The sequence below is a fragment of the Octodon degus genome, unplaced genomic scaffold, assembly GCF_000260255.1.
Source record: "Octodon degus isolate 3935 unplaced genomic scaffold, OctDeg1.0 scaffold00165, whole genome shotgun sequence".
In the NCBI taxonomy this organism is placed as follows: domain Eukaryota; kingdom Metazoa; phylum Chordata; class Mammalia; order Rodentia; family Octodontidae; genus Octodon; species Octodon degus.
Window position 1 is genome coordinate 501475 of NW_004524741.1, and position 20221 is coordinate 521695.

Sequence of the window (20221 nt, forward strand, 5' to 3'; positions counted from 1 at the left end):
TCTTAAAATGGTCATTTTGGGGGTGCCTAATATTTGACATGTACTGTGTTAGGTATCATACATATATAAGATACAATGTTTTCTGCTAAGAAACAAAAGCTTAATCTAAAAAAAAAAACCACAACATATCTTTATAAACTTAAATATAGCTTTTGGAACAAAACGAGAAATTTTTCTAAAAAACTGGCACTTCCTGATTGAGTGCTTCTATATATAAACAGTAATATTTCAGATGATCAAACATAGAAACACAAAGTTGCTAACTGAATACTTCAGGGATAGCTCGTGAACTACACTTCTGGTATGTTTTTCCCAAAGTCTGTTCTTATGCACAAACTTTTAAAAGCCACAAAACAAATACGTCTACTTTTGCATACTGCCTTTAACTTCTCATTTTAAAATCAGAACATCAGAGACAATCTAAATCCATCTTTTCACACATCTGAAACAGGTATCCAGCAGTGCTGCAGTAAATCTGGGGCAAAATAATGGAATAATGAGGCTGCTGCGATTAGATTAATCTTCATCGTCTCTTTGCAAAGGTATTATCTGGATTTCTCTGGCTATCCTCTCTGCTATTGCTCTGCTGTTGGCAGCAATTATTCTTCGAGACATTAAATCAAATGGTCCACCTAGGATCAAACAGAATATGGAAAACGTTATCTCCTATACAAAAATAATTTGGAAAGAACAGATACAATATTTATTATGGTCAATCCCAATAGTATTTTATTTTATTTATTAATTTTGGTGGTACCAGGGATCAAACTCAGGACCTTGTGCGTGCAAGGCAAGCAGTTATTCCACTAAGTTATTTCCCAGGCCCCTAATCATTTAATCAGCTCAATTTTTGTTTAAAAAAATTTACTGTCATTAACTACAGTGCTTAAGCTTTGGCCGTATGTAACTGAGTTTCTAAGTTTTTGGTGAATACCAGTGTGGGGGGGACCTCAACTCACACCAGTCTGAAAAATGCCTTTTTCCTTTCTATCTCTTCTGTACAGTGCTATCACCTTTTACTGCTTGAGAATCTGTCTCAGGAAATCTGTCTCGAAGTGCTTGCATACCACTCTTCCTTCCCATTTTCCAGCTGACTGTCCCCGGTAGCTGGCAAGTTCTTTTCACTAGTTTCACGCTTTAACATTTTTACCATCAGCTCAAATCAAGCATTTAAGAGTCAGTAGGATCAAAGTAGAAAGAGGTGGTGGAGGAAGTCCACTGTCACCCACCACCCACCACCCACTCCCCACTCGGAGGACTCCTGACACAGCCCTGAGATCAGTGACTGTCTGGCCTTCTCCAGTCTCTCAGGAACTCAGCCATTTGCTATTATCAGTCTCATGATCCCATTAACTCTTTTTTTTTTTTCCGGAACCGGGAACTGAACTCAGGTCCTTGGGCTTGCCAGGGAAGTGCTTATTCTTACTGAGCCATCTCCCGGCCCAACCATTAACTCTTATGCCCCTATCTCCTCACATTCATTTTGATTTTTGAGGATAATTAAACAGCTTGTTTCCATAAAGGATACACATAATATATATCAATCATTTTTAATAGCTCTATAGAGGAAGATGTAATAGATGAGAAAAAGGTGCTTTATTATCCTGTCATTTTACCTGTCACATCCATTAGGACTCCACCAGCTTCAGTGACAATAATGCCAGCTCCTGCCATGTCCCAGCAGTGGATTCCCATCTCATAGTATGCATCTGCTCCTCCAGTTGCCACAAGGCACATATTAACAGCTGCTGTTCCAACAGTCCGGATTCTAACATTTAAAATAAGATTGGAAAAAATAATCTCCATAATGAGGTACATGCCTCCTTAACTTCCGTTTATGTGTTGACTGAGGGAACTTTAACCAATCAAAGGGATAAATGTAAAGGAAAAAAAGGTCTTTGATTTTAAAATAAATACATAAAATCTAATGTGGTATACTATATAAATCACAAAACTAATTCTCACAAAACCATCATGTAGTAAACATTAAAACAAATTTTCAGAAAAAAAAAAAGAAAAGCTGTACAAGAATAATTGTTTTTAAAACTTTCAAGCTGCCGAGCTCAGTAACTGCTTCAAGGCTCTGCAGTTACTGTCTTGACCCCCGTAAGCACGAGAGCGCAGCCGAGCATGCAGGATGCCTGACTGGAGGGAGCTTCCCGACCTCTCCCTGCTAGGTAATCGGAGCTGCCAGACCGCTGGTCTCGCCTTTAGCCTCCTGCTAGTACATCATGCAAAGATACCAGCCTGGTGCCCGGCACTCCCTCCTCAGACTCACTGTGCTGCAACACTACTATGGCTACTCCTGGGCGTGTGGCAGACACCTCTGAGGTGTGACAGCCTCCGCAGGTTCTGCCCAGACCTGGGGCCACCCTGGCAGACGACTTCAGTGTCGCCTTCTCATAACACCTATCCTTGGGAAACATATCAGGTTAAAATAAGCATGTGTACCCTGGAGAGCCATTTCAGCAACAATGGACTCTGAGAAGAACCATTAACAAATGCCAAAATGAGTGAGTAAAGGTTTAATATTTCCATAATGTCCTAATAGTCCCCAACAGGACACATAATAATTTCAATGGGAAAAACAACCTCTTTAGAATGGTCTACTGCTTCCCAGTGCCCAAGGTTAGTATCACTCATACTGGGACAAGTATCGCATCCCTCCTGATCTGACAGTATTGAGGGGGAAAAAACCTGACTTTTGTGGCATTCCTATGAAAGACGCATAACCCAAACAAAAGGAAATGAAACAAACAACTGAAGAGATCATCTCAAAACAACTGGCTTATGTTTTTCAAAAATTTCAAAATCACAGAAGACAGACTATGCAACTCTTCTACGCTAAAGGAAACTAGAAAAATGACAACTAAATTAACACATGATTGGACATCAGATTACAATATTTTCAGAATTTAAAGAAAGTATCAATACTAGCTTAAATGTTAATTTCCTGGTTTTATAACTGTATGACAGTTACATTAGACAATGCGTTTATTCAGGAGAAAGGAGTCATTATATCTGGAAGTTTCTTTCCAATGGTTTTTACAAAAACTTTTTTTGTAACTAAACCTCTTGAAACAAGGCAGTGAGTTCTGCTCACCAAGATGTTTCACAATTCATTTTTATAAAAATAATGGCACATTGGTAATTACACAGTATTTTTTACTGCAGCTAAAAAGTAAACTCCTTTCTATTCAAGTGATTTTTTAAAAATTAGAAAGACATAGTATCTTTGGTGTAAGTTTTTCAGCTTGTGTTTGTGACACATCAAATTTAAGACAAAATTAGCAAGTACAATCAATGTTTATATAGTTGTTTCCCCAATAAATAAATTTTGTGTCCTTTATTGTAGTTTAGAAAGACAGATGTATTCTCTCCCTTCTCACATGGGAATCTGACCACCCCAAATTAATTTTGTCTCACAAGTATTTCTCAGGAACCTATTACATTATTTCTACTTGTTTAAGGAATTTATCCAGATTACGGCTCTCTGTTCTCATTTTGTTTTGCAGAAATAATCCTGAAAACACAAGGAAAGTTTGAAGAATCAGCTAAATGCAACGATCGTTTATAGCTCATGTTCTAGAAAATCTCAAGACCTCTGGCAATTTATTTTTTTTATTTTTTGTATTTTAGGGAAGGGTCTACAGGGTGTTCAGGGTCTCACTACTAGATCGTACTTGTAGTGATCCTCCTGTTTACAGCCTCCCAAGAGCTGGGATTATAGGCGCCTGCCACCAAGCCCAGTCTCAGTGTGCCCTGGGGGGATATAAAAACAAGGTATAAAAAGTAAAGCCATATTAATATGAGTTGTAAAAGGCTCAAGTCAACAATGTCTGACATTGAAGTCATGCAGATAATCCAATACTATTATAGACTAATGGACTATATTGGATTACTTTGATGAATTCACGAACCTACAATATATGAATGGTGATGGAATACCCATCTCTGACAAAAGTTAACAAAAAAGGGGGATATAAATGAAGGACCATTTTGTGGTGAAAAATAAAATATATATGTATATACAAAATAGTTAGCATACATATACAACTATTTTCTCTTAGTTTACTGAGGTTTTGAACTAACAGTATTTAGACAAGATATCATGTCTGCATCTTGTACTATGACTACTACAAAGACAACAATATGCAATGTATTAATTATTGTAACTGTCCTACTAACTTGTTTTGAAACTCTCATTACTACTTCTCAGTAAAATAAAAACATATAACTATGAACTACAGAAGTGAGTATCACTATTTGTACAACATAAAATGAAAGAGAAGTAAAAAGAAATGATGTGTAATACTTACTCTGAAATGATTCAGGGAATACAGATATGCACACAGACACACATACACATTATGATAAAATGATGAGGCTAAAATGTTAGCAGTTAAGTCTGGGTGAAAAGTGTACTATTATCCTAGTAGTTTGGGAAGCTAAAGCAGGAAGATCTCAAGTTCAAGCGCAGTTCGGGCAACTGAGTGGGAACCTGGACCCAAATACAAAGTGTCTGGGGATACAGGAGAGGCTCTGGTTCAATCTCCAACAAGAGCAACAACAAAAACGTGTACTATTATTGTTTATACTATTTTATTTTGACACTTTTTGTTACGTGTGGAATTACTTTTTCATTTTCAAGTAAAAGATTTCAAAGTTATACCACAAAATTAGTACATGGTACAGAGGCAGTGTTGGTTAAAATTTTAATTTGTAGAAGAAAATTCACACTTTAACAAAGTTAAATTATATGCAACTTTAGGTGGAAAAAGAAAAGAGCTTACCCATGAATGGGAATAGCAAAAAGCTTTTCCATATTGGAAAGAATGACTCTGACAGTCTCTGGTGTTCTGGAAGACCCCATCTCAGTCACCAAGAGTGATTTGCTAATATCTGGAAAAGAAATGTTTTAAATAAACACTACATTCTAGAAAAATCTGACACATGTAATTCAGAATAAAACAGAACATTCATGTCCCTCTTTCTAGTTTTATCATTTTTTTTCTAAACTTTAAAATATTAAAGTTATTTATCCTCAAGTAATAATTTTATTACCAAAACATTGTTTTTTAAGACTATTACCCAAAGTATGCAGCATACAACCAGGTGGTCTGTGTGTACACCTTTAGAGAGGAATGAATACGTCTCTTAAAGTAGAAATTGTAAGTTCAATTCTATAAGGAATTTATGTACCTCAGTTCAGGTGGTGTCTCTCTGATCTGACCTCCATTTTACTGAGATGACAGACTATCCAGGACTTTGTGCTCCCCTTTAGAATTCTCAGGATTGAATCTCTCCACAATTCAACATGCTCCACTCCTCAGCCACTCCCACGAGGTAAGGCGTTTGCTGGACAGCTCTTTGTTCCCTATGTGTTTATAACTGTTATACTACTTTTAATTGCTACACTACTTAATTCTTTTTTTTTTTTTTTAATGTGTGTGGTACAGGGTCTCACTATGCAACTTGGGGTCGTAGTGATCCTCCAGTCTCAGCCTTCCCAGTGCTGGGACTACAAGCGTGCACCACCACGCCTGGTTTCTGTGGCCCACTCAGCTCGCTTGGAGGCAGGGCCAGCATGGCATGCGGTGCCAGGGATCAAGCCCTAGTCTCTGTGCCTCAGCAGGTGCTTAGTCCGCTGAGCTATCTCATCAGTCCTCACACTACTTAATTAAAAGAGAAACAATTAAGGCCTGGGGATCTAGCACGGTGACAGAGCACCTGCCTAACAAGCATGAGGCCCCAGGTTCAAGTCCCAGCACCACGAAACGAACAAACACATGAAAAATGATTGTATAAAGCAAAAAGCCGTTTCCATGAAGAGCTACCACATTCTTTCAGTTCAAAGATGTACTGTCTTTCACACATGAATATCTCAAAAACAGGATGTATCATCCAAGTTGTGTGGCCCTAGATTTCAATGAAAACAAAAACTTTAAAATCTGCTCTCAAGTTAAGTGTGTGAGGGGAAAGATCACAAAAGGCTAAAATGATTCTGACTTCTGCTGCAACTATTTTTAAGTTCTTGCTATATTAATGAATGTGAAAGTACACACTATGGGCAACGTTGGGTGTGGCTTCCCAAAGAGGTCCCTCTAAACTTCAGCAGCTGTGGCACCTTAGATGCCAGTCATCTGCTCACAAAAAATCTGGTCAGGTTTTGAACCTGAAAGTCCCACTGCTCTAGAATTAACAATCCCAAATTGAAGTACTCCTCCCCATAACTGCCCCTGTATGAATGGGCACAGACTGTCCTTTCCGTTATTCCTAAGTACCATAGTCTAACAATTACACAGCACACACACTGTATTAGGGACTACAAATAACCTAGAGATGACTTTATATATGAGTATGTGGGCAGGTTATATGCAATTATGGCATCATTTTCTGTAAGGTCCTTGGATGTACATTGATTCTGGGGTCAGCAGGGGGTCTTGCAACCAATCTGTGGCTACAGAGGGATAACTATCATTAACTGTCCTCAGTTTTAACACTCTTTACTTTCAAATTACTAACGGTTGATCTAAAATGGCATCAGGCCAGGGGAATTCTATGACAAATCTGCGATGCTGAGGCTAAAGCGGGTCTTAGTCAACTTCCTTTCTCCATCACTGAGTTCACTGTTGAACTACAAATGTTATGTGCTCAATTTCATTTGTTTTTCCTATTCTATCATCACATTCAAAACTGAAGTCAAAATACCAAAGAAAGAAGAAAATAACCACAATTTATGAATCAGTCGATATTTGGAGAGCTCCAAGGTAGTCATGAGAAGCTATAAAACATGAATCTATGGGACCAATTTCACCAAAATTTGCAAGCCAGACCTACCATCTTGCTTCGAAACTTGTAGTTTTTGGCCGTTACAAAAGGCACCTTTTCCTTTCCTGCCAGTATACATCTTATCTTCCACACAACTGTACACAACTCCAAATTCCATCTGCAGAGGAAAAACAAGTTTCCTTTACCAAACCTAAGTATTGTTCTCCATTAAACCATTTTTTTCCAGCACTATATAACAAAACATAGTATACTGATGAACAGTACTCAAACAGCTAAACTGTTGGATACATAAAATGTTTATTTCCAGCCTAAACAGAGGAAAAGGTCATCAGACAATTCTTGAGTCTACTCACACCTGTGTCTAGACTTAGAGCACCTACCTTACCTCTCTAACCTCACTGTAGGACTACATTCCTATAAAAATGAACACTGTGTTAGGATTCCTACTCTCCAACCCATTCCCTGGAAAACTTTCACAGGTCCCTTTTCTCTTAGACTTCTCTTCTGGAACGTTCTCACCAAGTTTCTCCCTCCCTTACAGCTATGGTTTGAATGTCTGTCTCCTCCAACACATGTTGAAATTTAACTGCCAATGTGATGGCATTGGGAGATGGGGCTGATGGGGCCTTTAAGAGGTGATGGCTGGGTTTCCTGCCTTCAGGGTTTGTGGGATTATGCTCTCAGCCCTTCTGCTTTCTGCCACAGAGAGGAGAGAGAAGATTCAGCTTTTCTCCCCTTTGGAGGATGTAGCACATGAGAAGCCATATTGGAAGATAATGGGCTAACTAGGTAGTGAATCCACCACTTTGTTGACTTTAAACCTTCCAGCGTCCAGAATTGTGAGCCAACACACTTCTGCTCATTATAAATTCCCTAGTCTGAGCTGTTATGACACAGCACAATCAAAGACGCTGTAAAACCTTTCTCCCTCTTCACTGTCAAAGAGTAGTCTACACTTTCCATCTCTTAATCACTTGCTATGCTAAATTTGGATTCAGCCCTGATCATACATTTTTCTGACACTCCTAGGCAAAGAGAACCAGTTAAATCTTACTAAATCATTCATGTACTATGACACCATGTTTCTATTTTTCACTGACTTTCACCCACAAGGGCATCTCAGTACATTTTTCTGAACCTTTTTCTCTGACTTGTGCTTAAAAGTTGCATATCTTGAGCTTCTTTTCCTTCTTCTGTTGCTTCCTCTTCCCATTTTCTTTCTATATTCTTACAGGCTATTCCTTTCCAGTCCACAAATCCACCCACCATGAATAATTCTGGCTTCTACGTGCTGCATGAATACAGGTAAGAACATATGCTCTGGACCCTAGACTTGCAGATATCTCATTCAAAGTGACCAAAACCAAGTTTACTGCTTCAAATGTTCTTTCTTATGAAAATGCTCTCCTTATCCTTTGTTTATTGGGCAAACCCCTAATTTTCTAAGTATCAACTCATATATAACTCTTATTATAAAGATTGCCCCAGCTCACGAGTGGGAGAACTGTTTAGATCTCCAATGTATTCCACGGTATTGTTTCCATGGTTCCACCACATGCTATTTACCTGTTCACAGAACTGACTTAGCACTCAACTACATGTCCCTGAAGGCACAGCATGTAGCCCCGGCTGACTACACGCTACTTATTCACTTAGCTCCTCTGGAAGGTGCTCATTGATTAACACAGCAACGCAGTGAAGCCTTCATTGGTACTAATTTGTGTCCTTTTCAGGTATTTCTCAAATGTTTTGCTTACAGGCTGGTCAAAGACATCACATGCTCCTTGAAGACACGAGTGTAAGATGTTAGTAAACATCCCTCACTGTTTAGCTAGCCAGATAGTCAAATGGCAAAGAAATGCAATAGGTAGATTTTACCCAAGTATTCAATTATATTTAAGTGCCTAAGCACACTCTGTATTTTCCAATCGGATTTTGGCTCCCGCCACTTCCTGCTTAGAATGCCTGTCCTCACTGACACTATTAAAACATTACTAGCTCAAATCCATTTCTTTTGAAAAGTATTTTAGATCACACCAAAAAAATAATAGTGATTTAGGTACTGAGCTGTATCTCATTTCTTGTATGTACCTTCTTATTACTCCTGCTTCTCGGAAAACACTGCATTCAAAGAATGTATATGAACTTGAATATAGATAAATCTAACAATTCCTATCATGTCTATGACATAAACAGTGATTAGGTATTGTGTTGTATTTTATTTCCTGTATGTACTTTCTCCTTATAACTCTTGATTCTCAGAAAACAATGCATTCAAAGAATGTATGAATTTGAATATAGACAAATCTAAATCTATTAATTTGAACATAGAGACAAATTAAACTTATTATAGACACATTTACTCTTCTCAGAATACGACAGAAACGTACTTTATGAATCATACATTTAAAACAACATACCTTTTTATTTACAACAAAGCCAATCGAAACAGCTACAAAAGGAAATCTTTAAAAAAGAGACAAAACCCAAAAATTTACCAAGACAGAACTCAATTTCAATAAAATTCACTTTTTATAAGTGCTTCCCGTTTTCATATACAGTCTCATCCCTCCTCCCCCAATGAAGTAATACGCAGCAGTTTGTAGTACGTGTAAGTGGAAGGAAAGGAGGAAGCGGTACACGCAACACAAGTACACTCCTAGGTACACGATGCGTCTGCAGGAATGAGGCTCATCTGAAAGGATTCCCAAGAAAGTAACACTGGCCATTTCTAGACACAAATCTTCAGAAACTGAGGTAGACAAGGGGGAGGTATATTTTGTACTGCATGTTCTTTTATAACTGTTGAATGTCCAGTGTTGGGAACATAGCAGTGTTGGGAACATGTAAAAAGAAAAAAAAAAATAAAAAACCTTTTTTAAATAAAAATAAGCCAGATGGTGTATTCTGGGAGGCTGAGGCGCAAGCATCACAAGTTCAAACTTGGCCTGAGTACCTTAATGACTTAAGGAGACACTGTCACAAAATAAAAGGTAAGAAAGAAGTGTGGGGAAAGGCCAGAGCAAAGGCCTTGGGTTTAACTCCAGTACTACAAAAACAAACAAACAAAAAAAACCCACTAAAAATAAATTGAAAAAAAGTTTTAAATTGATCATAGATCTCCAGAACAAAATACTCCTTTTTCTGTTTACTTCCTCACACTGTAGCTTGGTCCTGTGGTAAACTGGGGAACAGAAAAAAAACTGTTACTTGTCTCCACTCCAACACCAAACTTGGAGCTTTACAAAATTAAAAGAAAATTGGCAGCTACAGTAATTTCTATGGCTGCCTGACAGTTAACAGTTCGAAATTCTGAGTAAAGAAAATAAGACTGAAGAACACCAAGTTCAACCTAACTATTTAAAACAAAAACTCTTAAAGAATTCACATTTGAGGTTTTAATTTAACAAAACAGAGTCACCCTGCACAGTCTTAACCTTTATTTATTTATTTATTTATTTATTTATTTATTTGCAGAACCGGGGATTGAACTCAGGCCCTTGCACTTGCCAGAGAAGTGCTTATTCCACTGAGCCATCTCCCCGGCCCCTTAACCTTTAATATTATAATACACCCTGAGCTGCCTTCCACACTTAAAAGATATAACATTCTATCACAGATTCTAGACCTTAGCTTTGTGGACTTTAGCGATTCCCTATGTAGCAGATACACACTGTTACATCTCCAGTGCAAATATAACATCTGTATTCAAGCCCACCAAACTAGGTATGAGCTTGCCACTCCCACCAGCAAGTCCATCAAGTTTCTTCTAGTGACAACACACTCGGTTATAACAGACTTACTCTGTGCGAGACACTCCATTACGTTCTTGTACAATGGACTACGTAGGGAGTCCCAACCATAAATAATTACACGAGGCAGGTACCTACCACGACAGTGGCCACTTTATATATATTTTTAAAACGGAGGTTTCAAAGACTCATTAATTTGCACGAGGTCACACAACCAATACAAGACAATGCATCAATATTCAAGTCAAGTCTGCTGATTCTCAAATCGCAGAAATCTCATATTTTTCTCCTAGATGAAAGTTACCTGACATGGACAGTGCTCGCCTAGTGACCTCATTAGTTACATGTTAATCTCGTGGCACTTCACAGGCCAAGCCAAGCCCCAGACCTCATGCCCTCTTCACCTCCTCCTCATGTGACATATGGTCTTCCGCATGCTGTGGTGCTCTACTGTTAACATTTTCTATGCACTTTCTGAGGCCTAAGGCATACGTTATACAATTCCCTTCAGTGTAAATGTTCCTCCACTGAGTCCCCTAAAGGTCTATCCAGGTAGTAACCAGTAATGACATTAACAGTTTAGAAGCATACCTGTGTACAAAGTTAGTGGTTCCATCAATAGGGTCAATGATCCATGTGGGGTTGTCAGTTAAGATGCTCTTTTCCCCTGCTGCCACAGATTCCTCACCAATGAAACTAAAAGTAAGAAAGACAAATTAACCTCTGTATTGCTCTCAACCACTTCAAACCTTAGCTACCGAGTCTACTACAAAACATAATCCAAGTTGGTACACTATATTTTTCCTATTTTCTTTCTGTAGAAACTGACACAAGTGACAATGGTTTATTTCTCCCAGAGCAAAGGCCTGAGAAGTTACAATCCCAGGGCAACTCATGGCACACATGAACGCACTTATGTGGTCCTGAAAAGCATGTTTATAGCCGATGTGAAGTCATTAAGGAATTGTGGGAAATGCACACGCTCTCAGGACACTCCTCCTTTTTAAATCATGGAGCCTAGAGCTCCTTGTGTGTGCGCTGAGACACAGTGATTTATTCTAACTAACAGGAAGTGGAGGCAACTTCTGGAGACTAGCTCACAGAAATAGTCCCGCAGTTTCTATCTTGTTCTTTCTCCTGTCCTAGCCCGTGCTGTGAGCTGGGGTAAGAAGTGCTCTTTGTGGACTGCAGGTAGCCGCTGGCAGAAAAGCCCCAAGGAGATGAAGCTGCCAACAATCACGGAAGTGAATGGTCCTTCTAGCCCTCTCAAGCCCTGCCTTGACTGCACTGTAACAGTCTGACTGTCACTCCTTTGTGAGGTGCTGGCCACAGCCACACAGCTGAATGACTCCCACACTCCTATCCCAGGGAAACTGCAAGATAGTAAGTCTGCAGTCTAGGACTCTAGGTTTCTAGGCTTTGCAGTAAAAGATAACTGACACACAGAACACCAAATACATTAATGAGAAAGCAAATTACCCACCAAAATTACTGTGTGCACGTATCTTCCTAGAACATTCTATAAGCTCTACATAAAACGTCAGCAATGGTGCCTAAGTGTACTGGCTTTTAACTTTCCACTTCGTTTATTTTCCATTATTCAAAAATGAACTGTCTTAATGCTTTTTCAGGGCTGCTTTTATCTTATGCTCTTGGCTGGGGACCTTTTCCTTGGGAGGAAGTATATGCAGCCATGGCTCATTCTTCCCAGTGGCTGAAAGACCAGGAGTCAGCAAAGGCCCGACATGGGAGCAGCACAGACGGGACGTGAACCTGTGGAGGTGATAGCAGCAATTCTGTGCCTGCTAGAGAGCCCTGACCTCCGGATTTTCTCCCCAGCTTCTTAAAACCACCTCTACTCTGCCACACTGAAAAGCCTGCAATACAGTGAGCATCACTAAACTTTTAAAACATGCCTGTGTCGAGGGTCTGCCTGCCAGCACCCAAACACTCCTCTCATTATGGAGGAATCCAAACATGCCCTCTTCTCCGATCCCTGGTACCTTGAGCACAGGAAACCACTGGGCTCCGCAGCAAGCTCCTGCCCAGACTCTGTAACCTTAAACTAATGATATGAAAGATACAAGTTGGTTAGAAAGGACTGCTGTGGTTTGATTTTTTGAGACAAGTTTTACTATGTAGTTCAGACTGGTTTTGAACTCCCTATTTAGCCCTAGGTGGCTTTGAACTGATGGCGATCCTCCTGCCTCAGCCTTCCAAGTGCTGGGATTACAGGTGTGCGCAACTGCTGTTAGCAAGTATTTAAAAGCATCAGTCTAGAGGATGACCACGAGTGCCATACTAAGCAACAGCTCCTGGGTCACCTCTAGGTACAACTTCCCCCCTCAAAGGGTCCTGAGCCGCCCAACTCACTGAAGCCAAACTCCCTCTCAGCTTCAGTTAACTCTATCAGGACTCAAAACTGTAGCCTAATACAGGCTTAATTTTATCATTTGAAATTGATGTAAGAAAAATACCTGTGAGATGGATACTTCTCCTTTATGGAAGAGATGAGCATTTTTTCAACTTTCTGGTCAGTAGCGGTTACCAAATCGGCTGGAGAACTTTTAATCATTACATTCATTTCTTTTTTTAGAGCTTCACGAATCACCTAAGATGATTTTTGGTAAGCAAACAGAGTAAGTTTAAGGTATTTTACAGCAAACAAAAAGATAAAAAATATACAAATGCTTTAAAACATTTCATCTGTCTTAAGTGTTATTCATAAAAATTACTTACGTCTTATAAAATAAGCTTTAGGGGGCCTGCCCCTTAGCTCAGTTCTTTAAGTGGCTGCTTCAATAAAGCAGTCAGGCTCAGGTTGCTGTGGTTCCATCCCCACAACTCAAGCCAGCCAAACCTGCCCTGAAGGCATTTGGAGCCAAAAAAAAAAAAAAGTCCTTCTGTTAAAATAAGCTTTAATAGTTATGTCCTCCTTCTAAACACAAAATCAGGTAGTATTATATTCTATTTTTGGATGCACAACTGTCACCATAAAAGCTTTAATAACATAAAACTGAAATATTCACTCCAGCTAAAAGTTCTACTGAAATGAAGACAAATGTAGATGAAGCAAATGTACGTTTAACGGTACAGTCTGTACCCAGCACATCTGGGCCGAGAACGTCTGAGTTCTTACCTCTCCAGCCTGTCTTGCTAGCGTTACTGCATAATCCATGCACTCCTGCCAAGGGTCCGCCATCTTCGGAGTATACTGAACACATACAAGCAGAGGGGTTAGCATCGCTCAAAATCTTAATTACATCTCAATTAGCAACAGACTATTATTTCATGATTCCCCACTCTTATTTTAGTATTTGATCTTCTTTCTCATGAATTATTCATATATGCAGTTAAAAAAAATTAACCTAATACAGCATTCACTTATACCAAAGAAACAGCTTCATAATGAAAGTATTCTGTGGAATCGTCTCCCAAAGAATCCATCTTACATCACATAAAAAAAGAAAGAAAATCGTTGGTTTAGGGAAGGAGGAAGAAAGGACAAGAAGTATTTAAAAGGTAGTATATATACTTCAGGAAATAAGAGAAAAGACACCGGGAATACCAATGAGAAGCTACGAAGCAGAGTGAAAGCCACAGGTACTCACCGAGTGCCAGGCGGCTAGGTGTGCCACATGTGATTTTTTTTTTTAGTAAGCTTTTAAAATTGAAGGTTCAAAAGGGAAATATTAAGGTTCAAAGGTGAAAAATAATTTGCCCACTGTGATACAGACAAATAACGGATTTCTGAGCTCTATCCTGACTTTCAGGTTCCTTGCTCTTTCTACGTTCTGAGGACTTCCCTGAATTTCAGAAAGGGGAAAAAACCAGCCTAGTTGTGTACAGAGACCTGCCTAGCTTTCCACTCACTTCTGATGACTCACGACTGGCCTGACCACACTCCAAAGTCTGCACCTAGCACCCAGAAGCATGTCAACAGCTGTCTCCACAACGTGACACTCTTCAGAAAGCCACCCTCATGCTGTCACTTTTCCAATAACTGATGGATTCTGAAGACTGCTCAGAAATCCCTACAGTGCTTCACAGTATAAGAAAGGGGACAGAAGGGCAGGGGAAGGCAAAAGACAGTCAGTCTCCGTGGCTGCCTTTTCTTCCTGATGCAAGCATGTAGGTGATTCTTAAAAGGAGACCACTTTTTCAGTTGGGAACACAGCAACCTCCTTGAGAATGGTTTCCCAGCCTTTCTCCGGCCTGCTCGCCACCCCTCTGCCTCTACAATCAGAGCCTGAAGTGCCTGGGCTGTGTGTGCTTCCTGCTCAGATGCTCTGCTCAAGCCGCTCACTCTCCATCTGCTCACAGCCCTGAATCACTCACACCGATGCTTCAAGGCCTATTTCAAAAGTCTCTCTTCTGCGATTTTCCAGCCAAAATTGTTTACTCACTAGACAGTGGCTGAATACTTACCCTGCTGTACACAGCACCACAGTGGGGAAAACCAGGTCCCATTTGCACTTAATTTCTGGTGGGGACTCAGATTTAAGAGAAAAACAGGTAGATGGTTGTTCAAAAAGAAAGGGGTGGTGAATGAAAGCAAGAGACAGGAAAAGGAATATTGTGGGACTGTCCTGCTTCAAGGTTGTATATGGTGAGATTTTTGGACTTATGTGTAAACATAAGAATTATATAACTCTTTATGCCTATTTTTAAAATATATTCTAATTTTTAAATGTTTTTTTTTTATCATATTCTGTAGGGACTTAAAGTTCAACATATCAATACTTGATGAAAAATACCTGTTCCATGTTATGCCTAAGATGTTTGATATTCAGATAGATAGTGAAGTTAAGCTTAACAGCCTAGGTTGTATGGTAATAACAATAAGCTTGTCTTCTGGATGGTTAACAACCTAAGTTTGCAGACCAAAATTAGAGAAAAAGGAGGGCTACAAGGAAAGCCAACATTTTGGCCCTAGCTTTCCAAGGTCAATTAAGACTCAGGACATATGAGAACTTGTACTGTAATGTCATGGAACTCGGTAGAGTCCCTAATTTTCTGGTCAAGGAGATTAGGGGGCCAAAGAGGAAAGTGATCAATGATGTAGAGTGTGCCTAAGAAGAGTCACATGGAGAGAAAACATTCTCTCAGGCTTTCACAGAGAGCACATTGGCCAAGCAATGGCTGTGACTCAACCACATGGCTGACACTGTCAAAGCTTCTACCATCTGAGGTAAAGGATCTCAGGATAAATCCTGAGGAGATTTCACTGACCTTACCAGACCCAAAAGCTACAACTCTTGTTGCATAGGTCCTGCTTTACCTTGGTCTTAACCATCCAGCAGAAAAGTATAAAAACGAAATATAAGAAGTAAAGCCATGCTGTTATGTTGAGCTGTAGGGGACTCAGGTCAACAATTTCTGACATTGCCAGTCAAGCAGAAGCCCCAATACTATTATGGACTACTGGAATCTTTTAGAATATTTTGCTGAGTTAACACATCTATAATATTCAAATAATGGCACTAAACAAAAAAAAAAAGGATATAGATGAATGTCCATTTTGTATCTGTGTATTCAAAATGGTTAGGATATATAGTTATATTCTCTTAATGAATAGAGGGATTTGTTCTAATGGTGTTTGTAAATAGGATATCATGTCTGCATCTTGTACAGCAATTAACCACTTGGAAGAATGTATGCAATGTGTTAATTATTGAAACTGTCCTACCAATTTGGTTTGAAACTGTCTCATCGCTATTTGTTTCTCAATAAAATTATGGGAAAAAAAAAAAGAGAGAAAAAAATCAAGTACTATTCTAATGGAATGAGAAAGACGCAGCAGGGGAGTTTTGACTGGACTCAGGCAGCCGATAAAGTTTCCTTGAGAATGAGACCAAATCAATATGTGAAGGAGGAGCAAATACTCAACTGTAGGCTTCTTGGTACCTGAAAGCCACAAGCATGATGGCTCAGGGGAGATGGAGAGGGGCAAAGCTGGGGAAGGCAGTAAGAATCATCCTTTTCCAGGCTGTAGACTGAACAGAACAACTGGAAGGTGGAGGGAAGGGTAAAAAATGGGTACAGGCAGGCAGCTTACCAAATTTAGAAAGATTTTTTTTTTTGGCAGGCTCAGGCGGCTTTAAGGGCAGTTCTGGTAAGGCATGAGGATCTAAGGATCGAACCACAGAATCCTGAGCCTGACTGCTTTTTCAGCTTACCAAATTTAAATTCGGGATGCAATACTTGTGAGACGACCCAGAAGTTGGCTTACCCCTTGAAAGGGGGCTTGGAGGCAGAAAGACTGTGAGAGTTGAGGTGCCTGCTCAGAGGATCAAACCAGGGGGACTTGGCAACAGAGTGCACATAGGTATGGAGATGAGGACTCCAAAGATGACCAGATTTCTGCTCTGGCAACCTAATCAATAATGAGATCCACTGCAAAAGGAAGCAACTGAAGTCAAGTTTCGGATCCGGTTAAGAGATACAAAGCTCAACGCTTTAATTCCTGGGATGGGAGCGCTGTGTAAAATCACAAGGTGATGCCAAGGAGGAAGCAAAGTACAGACAGATAAGGCCTGAGTTCAGAGAAGAGGTAAGGCCCACAGATTGAAATACGAAGTCCTCTGAATGGGCAGCTATGGAGGTTCTGAGTCCGAATGACATTCCTAGAATCATGAGCCTTGGCCTGGGAACTCACAGAGCTTGTACAACACCTTTAGAACCCTTGGTGATGTCCTAGAGGGACATTCCAGCCGTCTGTGGACATGCTGTATATTCTCAACCACTACTGAATAAATTTTCTTTTTTGGGTACCGGAATCAAGCTAATGAGCTTGCATTTGTGCCGCTGAGCTACATCTCCGGCCCCTGAACACATTCCTTGACAAATGGGGCTAAAAAGAGAAATTATGTGAAGTCCTAAGATTAATCACAAGAGCCAGAGCGATGAGATTAAGGAAGTGCATTACCCCTTGAAAGGGGCCTTTGTAGGCAGAACGACTCTGAGAGACATGTTTACAGGCATGGGGTGTGAGGCAACAAAAAGACTGCTCATGCCGAAACCTAAAATTCTTTCTGCTGGACGTCTCAGGTCTGTTTGTCTAAATGTTCCCTAGCCTTGCTCCCGGCTGTTTTCGGAAACTTGTCCCGGGTCCTGGTTCTTTCTCTGCTTAGCATCTGTAAATGACTTACTTAGTAAGTCCTTTTATTTCAGAGATATTTTTTACTTTTCTTTTTCTTTTTTCTTTTTTTTTTTTTTTTTTTTTTTTTTTTTTTTTTTTTTTTTTTTTTTGGTCTCAAGAACGCTGGTACACAAAGGTCCCTATTTTATGATCCTGCTCTTTTCCAAAGCTATAAATCCTAAAACTGCCGGGAAGATAGCTCAGTAGAATAAGCGCTTCCCTAGCAAGTGCAAGGGCTGAGTTCAATCCCCGGTTCCGCAAAAAATAAGTAAGTAAGTAAATAAATAAACAGAAATCCTGAAACGTCTCTCAACGCCTGGGTCCCGGCCAGCCTTCCTCTCCATCCCCAGCCCTCAGGGCAGCATGGGGCCCGGGACCCTGCTCCACGAGGGATCTGCGGCTTCAGGACTCCGGCCTGGGTCCGTAAAATGCAAACGTGGCAGTTACTGCCCCAGCTCCCCCAGGGGTTAAGTAACATCGCGTGGGTGAAACCGCAGCACCAAGGCTGAGGCTGCTCCGGCTGTCGCCCGGGGCGAAGCGGCCCCGGGGCCCGGAGATCGCGGCCGCCCCCTCCCGGCACGCCCCCCTGCGGCCGCCGCGCCCGCCGGCCCAGAACCGCCGCCCCTCACCCCGCGCCCGCCGGACCCGCCAGACCCGCCGGAGGGCGGTGAGGGATGGCAAGAATAAGGCCGGTCTCACCTCGGGTTGGAGGACGATGCGTTCGCTCAGCAGCCGGGGATACCCGAGGACCAGTTCTTCCGGACGCGGAGGGCCGCCGGCAGGAAGTTCCGCCCGCAAGGCCTCCGGGGGCGTGGTTATCTGAGGCCCCGCCCACTCACGAGCAAGCCGGGAGCTCCCTCCTGCGCAGGCTGCTCTACTCTACTGCCTGGACTTGGCTCGCCAAACCCGGCATCTCTTTTCTTGTCTTATTTTCTCCTGCTTGTCCTTTCTTCTCCAAGAACGCCTTTCCTTTTTATTTTGCTCACACCTTTCTTCCAATTTTGCACTTTTTCCGTTTCTCTTTCTCACATTTGTTGCATACTACTTACTACTTGATAAAGCATACATTGGATTTATGACTCCGGTTATGCAGCGCTAGTTTGCTGAACTGATACCAGTAAATAAAAAGAAACAGGAAATAAAAAGAAAAACAATAAAGAACCAGCCCCAACTGTTCCGGGTCTTCACAGTTCACTTAGCTCTCCTTTGTTAACTTGGGTGCTTCAGGCAATTGTGTTTTCATGTGCTTTAATTTAAACGTTGCAAAAGTTCCACGAAGATATGATTCGCTTCATCAGAAACGTGAGCCTAAGGGCTCAGTGAAGTTAGATGATTCATCCACCGTGAGAGCCCAGAGTGGAAGGTATATGCTGGCTGCAAAGTCCACTGGGCAGGGATAAATTCGGTGCAAAATGTTACATTGCAGAAGGACTGCACCAAAGTCCTTAAATGTTTCCTCTTCCTGAAATAGCAGATCTGGCACCACACAAGGTATATTACCATAATGTCCAAAGCGCTGCCCAGATAGAAGATGTCCTATCCACAAAAGGACCAGAAAAGTGGGTCATGTGGCGCCTTTCTTCTGAAATGATTGTTTCCATTAATCAAGCAAGACAAGGTGCTGTGACCAGTGTGAAACACGCGTCAGAGACAAAAAGATGTGAATGGTGGACCCAGTGTGCAGACTTCAGGGAGCTAGAAAGTTGCCAACATTTTTCTGAAAATGATGCCTTAAGAATCTCATTTGACGAGATAGCTCAGTGGTCTAAAGCTCCTGCTTAGGCCAGCTTAGGCAGGTGCAGGGGACCACAGCTGGGTCCCAGGCACCACATGCTGTACCAGTCCTGCCCTTAGGGTGGGCTGAGCCGGCCAAAAGAAAAAAAAAAAAAATCTGATATTTGTTGGTGGCCCACACTTGTAATTCTAGCTGCTCAGAAAGGAGGGTGAGGTAGGATTACACTTCGACACTGTCTCAAAGTTAAATTACAATAAAAAATAAAAAAGGATAGGCACGTGGCTCAGTGATAAAACACCCCAGATTCAATCTTCAGTAAAGGGGGTAAAAAAAGAAAAAAAAAAAAAAAAAGAGAGAAAGAATCTGATTTTGCTATCTCCATTTGCCTATCGAACGATAATTTGCTTTCTTGATTTTAAAGAAAGGCATTAGAAACTACTTTTTGATTCTTCATTATGAATCAGGTTAAAAAATCCTGCCAAGGGGCCAGGGAGATGGCTCAGTAGAATAAGCGCTTGCCTGGCAAGTGCAAAGACCTGAGTTCAATCCTCAGTTCTGCCAAATAAATAAAAATCTTGCCAAACACATCCTCAAAAGTACTGATGTATAACCTCATGAACATTTTCAGACATTTACAGAAATATCAGTCCTCTTCAAATCTTTTTTTAAAGTAAAAATGATTTGGCAAAACTGCTAAAGCACTGTAAACAATTGTAGATAGATACAGGACCAACTATCTTATTCCTTCAAATTAAAAACATTTCAACCTTCTCACACAAGATGAGCAGAAAGTGAGGATAT

The 20221-nt window shown here is 40.7% G+C and overlaps 1 protein-coding gene across 1 annotated transcript; it reads right to left on the reverse strand.

The window, feature by feature from the left end:
* Window positions 1-342: 342 nt before the first annotated feature.
* On the reverse strand, window positions 343-18542 carry Impa1 (inositol monophosphatase 1). Its single transcript, XM_004643079.3, has 9 exons — window positions 18385-18542; window positions 13684-13758; window positions 13022-13155; window positions 11136-11240; window positions 9213-9258; window positions 6841-6949; window positions 4794-4902; window positions 1617-1768; window positions 343-632 (listed from the first exon to the last, which is right to left on the reverse strand). Exons 2-9 carry the CDS (start codon window positions 13744-13746, stop codon window positions 517-519), a joined length of 834 nt encoding a protein of 277 aa, XP_004643136.1. The 5' UTR covers window positions 13747-13758; window positions 18385-18542; the 3' UTR covers window positions 343-516.
* Window positions 18543-20221: the final 1679 nt, after the last annotated feature.